Source organism: Hibiscus syriacus, unplaced genomic scaffold (genome assembly GCF_006381635.1).
Source record: "Hibiscus syriacus cultivar Baekdansim isolate YM2019G1 unplaced genomic scaffold, ASM638163v2 tig00110556_pilon, whole genome shotgun sequence".
Classification (NCBI taxonomy): Eukaryota; Viridiplantae; Streptophyta; class Magnoliopsida; order Malvales; family Malvaceae; genus Hibiscus; species Hibiscus syriacus.
The window spans coordinates 747,369-758,629 of record NW_024062779.1 but is presented as its reverse complement, the minus strand read 5'-3'; the positions used below and the strand labels follow the sequence as shown (position 1 = coordinate 758,629).

Sequence of the window (11,261 nt, the reverse complement as noted above, 5' to 3'; positions counted from 1 at the left end):
AAATTCTTTAATGAATGAGTTACGGTCTCACGGAAGAGAAAAGAAAAAGGGCCAAGGCTATGGTATGAGGATGGGTGGAGTGTTGAGACCTAAACAATAATATAATAATACAATGCAAACGATTGGATTTGGATGGGAGCGAGCCAGCGCTTTTAACTTTTCAGCTCATCCAACTGCTACACGTAGACGCCGTAAGTACATAATAATATATTTCGTCCCACACGCAACCCCTCCTCCGTTTTCTCTCTCTGCTGCAACTGCAAACAATGCAAACACCGTTGCACGACATTCAAAGCCGCGTTTCGCCTTCTTTTTTGTGGGTAGTCTCCACTTGCACTTGTGCACCCCCACGCCATTATCGTATACTTTTATATTTCTTATCTTTAGCATATAAATAAATAATCTGACTTTTTGTTCTACTTAAATTTTGCATTGTGGACGTTGAAGGCTTTATTCATTTGGGATGAACTAAGGTAATAAGTTTTCTTGGGTGCTTTTCAGTTTTCGTGTTTGTCTCTGATCATAACTTTGTTATGTTCTTTAGCGTTATTTTCTTTGTTGGCTTCCGGTTTGGTTGCGTACGGAATCAGGTAGAAGTACAGTGTAAAATGTTTGATGATGAAGAATTCGTACATATGTTCTTTTTTTTTTGATTTCTGGGCATCTTTCGTTTTCTTTAAAATGATCTGAAATTTGGCTGGAGTTATACTGCAAAGTGTGCAGTTTTTTAATTAATGATGAATGGTTCTGATTATTCTCTCTCTTTCCTTTCTGTTTTATTGATCCAATTCTTTAGCAGTGAATAAAGTTCGGTTCTCTTTGTGCGTGTCCTGTTTACTTCTCCAATCCTCCATGCTCAAACACCCCATTTTATTTGATTCCAAGTTGAACCATTTATTCAATAATGTGCCGAGTCTTTACCTTAGTTGACGTTAAGCTGTGGCACGACAAGCGCGAGAGGGAAATGTATGTATTTTTCACGGAGCTGATGTATGCCACTCTCGAAGCAACAGTGGAGCTTGAGACAGCTTATGTGAGGGATGCTATTTTCTCATCATCTGAATACGCAACTTTCTTAAGCTTATGGCTCATTTTTGAAACCTCGGCTTCTACGCTCAAAGGCACTATCCTTGGCACTCATTGCTTCGCATATACATCTAAAATGGGCTGCCCTTATGCTAGAAATCATCTGGTCACCTATGGGGTGCTCGCCATTGTAGAGTCTCGAGCTTCTGCAGCTTCACCTGCTATTACCTCTGCTGCAGTTGTGCCACCTGATTTCAAAGGGAAGACAATGATGACGCCGAATGGGTTTCAAGGTTGTCAAACATGGAGGCAACAGATGAGCTTGCCAGCTCCATGAGTTGAAACCTTCATATAATTCATCCATGTTAGCTTTGTCTATTCCTGGTACTTGGAAGCTATATACAGTTTTTTTTTTGGTTTAGTGCTGTGCTAACTGATAATTCCCAGTTATATCGTAATGGATTATTAAGCTAATAACAGCGTGTACATCTTGACAATGATTTGATTGTTAAGTTCAAGATGCTATTTTTCTGCTGAATATGGAGAATTTTATGATCTTATGAGAATGAAATTGTGTTTTGATTGTCTTGTTATGATGGCTGAAAATTCCTCGAAGTCGATGTAGTTCATCTTGTTTTAATATGAGATGTTTCGTACTTACAGGTAATGTAATTGATAGATGTTGTCATGGAGTAGCCTTTGCAGAGTCCTTGATTGAAAGTCAAAATTACATGATTCAGTTCACCAGCTAAAAGAAATCGTTTGCCACTAAATCATTTAAGGGTACAAAGATTAACACTACCACGCATGAAACATGGTAGGCCAGGCAAACAACAAAACAATATAAAATCATCGTGTATGCAATTCTTCTGCAGGCACTTGATTTACAATCTCAATTCTTCTTTATCTGCAGGCGAGCTCCATAAATTGAACTAACTTAACATCAGCCTCACTGTCAGAGGATATTAGTTTCTTAGACCCCTCTTCCTCTATATACAGCCTGTAACGATGCAGATAAGTGGAACAAAAACTATACCGCCATAGACATAGACATAATAGTTCATTCCTTGCTAATGGAGAGAACTGCTGAAGGTTCCCCGCCAACATCTAGATTGAGACTGCTGCTAATTTTTTCTACTCCTGGCCCCTCACCAGGTTGTGTCTGAGTAAATTCTAAATTACTATTACTACCAGAGGTCAACATTTACATGCTTTGCTGTCTAGGGTATATGTCGGTGGAATCAATTTCATCATGCCGCCAGAATCAGAACCAGGTGAAAGCTCTTCTTCTCGCTCTGGTTGGATATTCAAGTCAATTTGGCCTTTAAAAGGTGAACTTGAGGATTTTACTCTATTAGGATCGCCTTCCGAGCCCTCAGTGGCAACCTTTTTTGGCTTTGGGCTGCTATTTTTTGCATCATTAGTGCAAGAGGGCGGGTCACCATCCACTACTTTATCAGGCGATAATGTTTGCTGCTTCATGCCAGTGGGTTCAGCTTCCTTTTGTGACTGTTTCTTCTCACGCCGCTGCATGAGGGTGCGGAATCGTCTCTTCACTGTTTCGCAAACATTACAAGTACATGTCTGCTTGTGTTTGGGGCCTTTCCCACTTGGGGGTTGAATGCATACGATACATGTGCAGCCAGGTCTATGCCGAGGGTGTTTCGTGGTGGCCTGAGATGAAGCAGGGAGAGAATCACCCTCTCCCAAGATAGCTAGGTTGGCAAGGGTATCAAGGCCTTCTAAAGCATCTACGTTTTCTGGTTCCTGTTTAGCTGCCTTCATTTTCTTAGCAGCAGCTGTCAATCACAATCACAAACAATTTGCTAATTTCACAATGGTAATAAACTACAAGAATCAGTTTTTTATTCAAAACTCATCAAGGAATCAAATTCATGTATAATTTACTTCGAGTGAGTCGCACAAAACATAAAGTGTTGTTTTCTTTCAGTCAACAAATACCTGGATTACATTGTAGCAGCAGATTTTCAAGCTGTTCGGCAGTCAATTCTTGAGTGGCTGAACAAGATCTGCCAGCATGGTAGATAAAGAAAGAATTGGTGCAATGTCCACACAACAAATTTTGAGTTTTTCACCCCCATCCCTCACGTGTTCTTTTCCGCTAAATTATCTTTTGACTTGATTGGTTGCGTTGTTCAATCAATGTGTGCTTACCTTTCTGGATCCCATGAGTTACTGGAACAGGTCCACTTGGAAGGAAGAAGAACATTAGAAGGCAATCTACGCCACTTAAAACAATCTTCGCATTGAGCCCACTGAATATTTTCCCTGGCACAAAAGAAAATTGATATTGGCTTGGTTTAGGACAGCTATTGCTTCCTATAAGATAAGGTAACAAAGTAAATAATAATAGGACTTTGTTTTCATAATGAGCATAGAATATTTGAATAAACCCACCGATGTTTCAATGTTATACGGGAATACAAAGTAAATATTATCCAGTATATACATGAGCATCCAAAAGAAAGTGAGTTACCCCATATTATCAGTAGCAAATATTGTTGGCTTCCCAAGAATCGGTGCATCCTGTTATTAACGAACACAATAAAATCAAGAAACTATTGAACGATTACAGAAAAGAGAAGGAAAGAGATAATCCGCAGAAATGATAGAAATCGTAGAACATATAAATATCAAAATACTACTAATAAGCAGCCTAAAAATAATGAACTGATTAATTAATAATCACATCCTAGCAAAAGTAAAATGAACAGTTGGTGATGAAATGGATTACTTCTTTGAAAGAAAAAAAACCCTGAAAAAGGCCAGAATGAGAAAGAATGAAATGTTCTCACATCTAATTATTCTGGTTCTGTGAAGGCATCCACAAACAGATAAAAGTATAAAAGATTCCAGAGCAACCTTTAAGTTTTCATCAAGGGTGCATCAACCATACAAATTCTAAGATATGCATGTAAGAGGAATTCAATTTGCCAAAAAATGAGTAACAAACACTACAAAAGACAAATTATGGCTTCTATTGCTGCCAGTTCCAACCAAGAGTGACTTGAATCACAACAGACGTTAAATGTGGTCAGAAAAGAAACAGATTAATAAGGATATACCATACCTCATATTCTTCAAACTCAAAACCTTCAATGACTACAACACTCGCCACATGATTAGGAGGGGGGCGAAGCAGCCCTTGAGCTTCTTCCCATGTTAACTTCAGCTCTATAAGGTCTTCATTATCAAATCTAAGACGCTTGCTTTTTGAACCTGGCATGCTGCTGTTCTTCCTCTTTCTGAAAACTGCCACTTTGGCTCCTAATGCTTCCTTTGCTATGTATCCCGACTTATCAACTTTTGACCATGAGGTAGGGTCTGCCATTTCAGCCTGGTTCATGTATAAAAAGCTAGGTGAAGCTGAGCTATTTTCAAATAATTAATAGTTAAGGATATCACCAGTTTTATGTTTTGAGGTACTGACATCTCCATGCATAGAAACTCCATTGCTATTTTTGGCTTCATTGTCCTGCCAATAAAAACACGCATGAATGAATGTAAATTGCTATTTGAATCAGTTGATCCATAAGGGGCCACTCAAAAGTTAAGTTAAAAAACAATTAAAAGCTGTTACAAAGACCAACCATAAGTTTTACCATAACTGAAGGGGAACAAAAGCACTCATATGAACCAGTTCTATTGCATTTTATCTTAGCCCTGGAGCATATAGGCACAATCAGAATAGATGCACAACCTGATCAGATGCTGAAGCAGTTGAAGCCTTTCTGAAACCCATGACCAACTTCCCTTCAGGCTCTAACCGACTAAATGTTACTGAGGAAACAGCATAACTATTTGTTTCAAAATAGATGTAAGTATCAAATGATAATGCATGATCGCAGAAAATAGCCACAGCTGGTGAGAAAGATAAAACAAAAGCAGGAGAGTATGAAAGATAAAACAAAAGCACGAGAGTATGAAACACACAACTAAAATCACTAGAGCAATAGGCTGGACCCGGTCATTATGTATATGAACTGGTAATCCAAGGAGCAACTAAATGAAAACAGAAAGGTTCTGCTGAATAAAAATAACAGAGGAAAGGCAAAGTAAATGCGATGAATTAAACATAGCATCTTTTGGGTCTCAGTGCATAAAAAATTGAAATACCTAAATCAATGTATTCCACTGATATCAATTTGTTACCTATGTCACCCGCTTGCACTTGCATGTTCTGTATGCAAGGAGTAACCCCCTCTAAAACATACATTCTGCTATTATTGTTGGGCCAGAAGCGGAACTGAAATATCCATTCTTTTCCTTTTGAATCCTGTACTTTAAGAGGTAAACCTTCTGGCTGAGATATCGGGGGAAAATGGGCCTGCCTCATAGCAAGTGTATATTAGTATGTTACAATACTATAGGAAACAGTTCATGAGAATCTAAGATTTACTACACCAAACACAAGGCTCGTATAAATTTAACTTCAGCAAAAGAAACATCGAATTAATAACAGTACAATACTAGATGAAAGTCTTTCCAGTATAAAAGTGAGCAAAAATGCATAAAGTCAAAACCTGCTACCTTGTGACAATAGCAACCTAGATAACTGATATAAAAACAGAGTTTACTGCCAAGCTTTTTACTAGAAAGCTGTTAAAAAACAAATGCTAATCAAATTAATAACTTTTAAGCAGGTTAGACTAAGAGCAATGACTCACTCACCTCCGCACATTTTTTGGGCAGCACTAGACGTCCAATTCGCCCAGCATCACTAGCACTCAACATTTTCTCAAACAAAGGAGTGATAATAGAATTTGAACTTAAATATCGTTAAGTCTAACTGAAAAACAACGCAATTAAAGAATGGACATGATTAGCACATAGGTATTAATCATTACGTACACAACAAACACATTTAGACAATAATCCAACTTTGAGATTTGACATTACTGGAGATATTTTACAAAAATTGTAAGTATGTCTTTCACGTAAGAGCAATTATCAAGAATGCCTTATAGAACTAAAGGATACTCTCCTGTTATTTGCTGCAGGTCTTGGTCAGTAAACCTAGGCCAATAACGAGGAAATAAATTAGTTTTTCCACGGACATCTGGTCGAGGCCTCCCATTTCGAATCTGAGTTTCTCTTGATGAGTCCATCCCATTTTGAAGAGCACTATGAAATTGCTTGGTAGGTGGAGGTTGAGGGTTTGGTCGTAATTGAGTTCCAGAAACCCAAATTTGACCATTTGCTTCATCTTGAGATGTATAAGGTACAACTAACCCAAATGATGGATTAGATGACTCTTCATTCACGGTAGACTGCTGAAATTTAGTCAAACATGTATTATGCTGCCCCTCAAAATTGATTCCTGGACAAGAAATGGTTCACACAAGGTTCAGCACCCACCACTAAGCTGATTTTACAAACAATTTTTGCAGAACAAAATGCACGTCCTAGCATGGGAGGCGGCATTCACATGAAAAAGGTAATACAAGAATTAATGTTCTTATTATATGTTCCCTAAGATTACAACGGTTGATACAAGGAAAAAGTTTTATAAACCTGAATTTCCCTTCTTCTGTATATCACGTGTTCCAGGCTTCAGATTTCTATTCATTAACCTTTCAGAGAAGTCCGAAACATTCTTCTTTTCCAGGGAAGGAGTAGATAATCTGTCGCAGACATTTAGTCTATCGATGACCGTGGATAAGTCAACTTCATAGGGCACTGTAGAATGCAACTCAGGCTGAGCAACAGAAGAATTGAACAAGCTGGGTGCCTGCCGCCAAGGTACAGGACCTGAACCAGCTAACTGAGTCCAACCTTTTGCAGAATATTCTTTATATTTCTCAGGCACAGATGAATGGAAAAGCAAAGGTTCTGACAAGGAAGAACTTGATCCCTGAGACAGAATGTCAAATAACAAGGTTTATACTTTATAGCATATTACACAGCCAAGAAATGCTATTGACCAGGAAATACAGTTCAAAGCCGCCAAACTTAAACTAAGAGAACATTTGCTAGAAAAAATGTCTTTTGTTCATATATGACTACAAAGCAACTAGGAATGAAAGATTACGGCTCTATTTTAAAAAGTACAAAATATATTCTGGAAGAGACATCAGAATAGCACAGCAGAATCATCCAAGCTCACCAGAACAACATTTTTCCTTGCACACGCTATGCACTCTATGCCTCCAGCATCCAACAAAGTAAATGCATGAACTGAAACAATGCATCCGCAATGAACCCGCTGCGGAGATATAAGGAATGTAAACAAAGGTAAAGTCAACAAATGAATCTAAAACTAAAACTAGGGAAGATCAAATAACTCATTTGGAATCGTACACCAAAATATAGCAAATAACGTTTATAATTGTGTCCAACTAACCTTCCCACATGACACACAGCTCCTCCAACCAGAAGCATTCAAGTGAAAAGTATCACAAAATCTTCCCTCCTCGAAAGCAGAACTAAAACCACAATGAATTTAATTCAGATTATAACATGTAAAGTAATTTAAGCAATTTTAATTAACTTTTAAGGCTTCACGTTTAAGAAAAAAATATTGATTAAGTCATATTGAACATCTAAACCGAGTGAACAAATTCCCTAAATTAATCAAAGTGATAGCCATAAAAGGACAATAATTATGCAATTAAACTTAATTTCACACTAAAATAAAACAAATAAATGGAAATATAGAAACAAAGAAAACGGCTAAAAATCGAAGTCAAAAGAGTCTCAAGAAAAAGTAAAACTCACGCGCATCGATCACAAAGCTCAGCAAACTCTCCCGTTCGCAACCGCCAAGCTTTCCTTGGTATTTCCGGTTTCAAGTCCTTACAGTCCGAATTGAAGCAAATCTTAGAGGACCAAGCTGCTCCAGTTGACGTCATCTTGTTATTACTCTTTTCTTCTCTTTTTCCTTTCAAAATTTCAAAAACCCGCAAACTAAGATTCTAAAGCTTCTTATCTTCATAAAAAACACCAAAAAGGTATAAAAAAATGGTTAGAGGCTGATCTGCACAATCATGATTCATAAGAAACCAAAGAGAAAGGAAAGGGGTTGAAGAAGGGGGTTTTAGAGAGAGGAAGAGTGAAATTTAAGTGAGATAGATAAAAATTAAAGAATAAGAAGATTATAAAATGCATTTTTATATTGTAATAATAAATTAATAAACAATCAGACAGAGTTTTTTTTTTACATAAACAATTTATTCTTCCTTAATCTAATCGAAATTAAAAACTTTAATTAAAACTAAACATATAAATTCAATTAAAAATTTATACCCTTAGAATAAATTGTGTTTTTACTCGTATTTTTTCATTTACGTTCACTTCTTTATTTATTTTTTTAATTACTATAATTCTATAAATATTGAGGCTTATACTGAAAAGACACGTCGAGTCCGTGGCCTTTTATATCTTGGGCGTCGTCGTGTTTTTCTTTAATGGTTTTGATTATTTGTTGTCAACCTTTTTGGATAAATTTAAAATTTTTTCATATTTAGTATTCGGGTCCTTTGACTTGTCCTGGACGTGTAGTTTGTTTTACAAAATTACCCTTTGAATTGCAGGCATATCCAATAGGAATGGACATTATTAGATGATTATTAATAACCTATTTTATTTTAATTTTTTACTACACATTAAATTCATCTTGGTTTCAATTTAAATTGTATTTGATATTCAAATGTATTACTTAATTCACATTATATATATGGATTAATATTTAATTTTTTATTTATTTTATATTTTATATAGTTTAAAAATGATTAGTGACTATAAATATCTTAACCTGTATTTTCATTTGGAAATTGAATGTGAATTTAGATGAAAATTAATTTAAATATTGGGTAAATCTGTGGAGTTTGATATTTAAAAATGATCACATATAATAGATATCTCGTATCCATATAACTTGATTAACTTTTTTAATACTTTTGTAAGATTAATTAATTTAGTTAATTATCTTGACGTTTTTTTCCGAAAAATCATCTTTTTAATTTAATATTCTCGATCAGGCAACGGTCAGACTATATTTCTCGATCTAACACCCTTTGCAGTAAGGTGCGCTCCCTGTAACGCGTTATACGTTGTTTTGGCGCCACGTGGAGTAAGGCACGCCTTATGCTGACATGAATATACGTGTGTATGGCGCGGGGCATGTTGATAATTAAGGGTATAGTGTGGGGCAGAGGCCGCGCCTTACCTGTGATTCTGACACGCGTCAGAAAGACGCGGCTCCTGCCCCGCGCTATACCCTTAATTACCAACCTATCCCCGCTCGTTCACACCTATCTCTCCCTATAAATATCTCATTCTCAATCACTTTCATCACACCAAATCCTCTCAACTTTTCTCAAATACTTTTATATTCTCTTATTAAGGTATATTTTATTATATTTAGTATTTTTTTAGTAATTTATTTAATTGTTTTAATTGTTTAATATTTTATTTAATTAATTTTTTTTGCAGATATAAAATGGAAGGCGGTCTACTTTGGTTGGATAGAAATCATATATCTCGACACTTTGCTGATACGGTAACATTTTAACGTTTTAATTTAATTAATTAATTAATTTAATGCATGATTATTAGTTTAAAAATTAATTTGTGTAATTATTTATATTTTAGGAAAGAGACCGTATATTAGATCCTTTTATTAGAAACCTTAAGTTAGTTATACCTACTCGTGTAATGTCGTATTTAGTAAAGGCTAGATTCGATTACCTGGGTAAATATCAGGGTTACTGTAAGATAGAACCAAACTTTATTTTTGCCTTAGTAGAGCGGTGGAGGCCGGAGATCCACATATTTCATCTTCCGTGCGGAGGGTGCACGATCACGCTTGAGGATGTTTCTATGCACCTAGGGCTTCCGGTGGATGGAAGTGTGATATCAGGAATAGCTTTCGGTTCTTAGACTACTTTGTGTCAAGTTAGTCTAGGATGTGTCTCGGAAAATTTTAACGGTGAACGGATACTGTTAAATTGGTTAGATACCATTTTCGGGAGTTAAACGAGGACGTATCTGACGATGAAGTTAAATAGTATGCACGGGCATGCATACTGCAGCTGATAGGAGGGTTGCTGATACCAGACAAATCGCGCAACCAAGTTCACTGTATGTGGTTGCAACATCTTGGCGACTTTCATCTGGCTGGTTTACTCAGTTGGGGTTTGGCAGTTTTGGCTTACCTGTACAGGGAGATGTGTTGAGCCATTGACTACAGGCGTAATGCTATCGGTGGATGTCTCTTGCTGCTGCAGTCTTGGGCATGGTATCGATTGCCATTTTTATGTCCCGTTGTGAAGAACCCATTCGTATTTCCACTACTCCTAAGGTAATTATAAAACTGATTTTGTATATTAATAATTTTATAAAGCGTATAATAATTTTTTTCCTTGAATAGGTGGTCTACTGATAGGAAAAATCATCAAGAGCTACCTGATGATTTAGAAAAAAATTAGGGTGCTAATCGATCAGAAGGCTGGCACACAGGTATGAATTTTAATGTTTAAAAATCGATTTTAGATTATAGTTATATAATTAGATTATTCTTTTGATAAAAATTATATATATTTATTTTAGTTTGAATGGGTATCATATTCTACTGATGATTTGAGGGTGGTGATCCCACCTGAGTTAAGGGGCCCATCAGATGTTTGGATGGCGATAATCCCCTTGATCTGTTATGCGACCGTCGAGTGGCACTCCACTGATCGCGTGCTCCGACAATTTGGTTGTTTTCAACCAATTCCGGAAGCACCTCGCAATATGGACGAGTTGCATAGCACATATAGACGCGGCAAGACAGATACAGATTGGCTAGTGAGGCATCATGAGTGGGTCGTGTTGTGGGAGGATCGACATCGACGCCTTCCCCGTAGAGAGCCCATTTTTGATGACCTCTTGATGGTTGCTGACGGTTATTATGAGTGGTTCAACAGTAACGGGAAACTGTTTATGCTTCCCGAGGATGCACGAGGGTAAACCTTTCCGTGACATCGACAGAGACGTTCACCGACACAGCACCATCGTCTCCCGACTCGTAGACGGAGAGCAGGTGCTTCCGGTTCATCCTCAGCTTCACCAGTAGGACCTTCACAGTAACAACCATATCCGGAGACTTACATACCGCAACCATATATGATGTCGCCACCGCCTTTCCATTACCAGATGTCACTGCCGCCTTCACCTGGTTTTATGACCCCGCCGCCGCCACCGTCACATATGACCCCTCCTGGAGGCTATTA

The 11,261-nt window shown here is 37.2% G+C and overlaps 1 protein-coding gene and 1 pseudogene across 1 annotated transcript; one reads left to right on the top strand and one right to left on the bottom strand.

The window, feature by feature from the left end:
- Positions 1–425: 425 nt before the first annotated feature.
- Positions 426–1,412, top strand: LOC120131578 (annotated as a pseudogene).
- A 687-nt stretch (positions 1,413–2,099) lies between these two features.
- LOC120131833 (B3 domain-containing protein Os07g0563300-like) lies at positions 2,100–8,104 on the bottom strand. Its single transcript, XM_039148725.1, is given in 15 exon segments — positions 2,100–2,265; positions 2,268–2,825; positions 2,989–3,056; positions 3,202–3,315; positions 3,524–3,573; positions 4,118–4,384; positions 4,478–4,522; positions 4,748–4,827; positions 5,200–5,374; positions 5,719–5,815; positions 6,028–6,367; positions 6,562–6,901; positions 7,154–7,252; positions 7,391–7,472; positions 7,765–8,104. Coding segments are annotated over 15 exon segments (2,484 nt in total). The 5' UTR covers positions 7,899–8,104; the 3' UTR covers positions 2,100–2,230.
- Between the last annotated feature and the right edge of the window lie 3,157 nt (positions 8,105–11,261).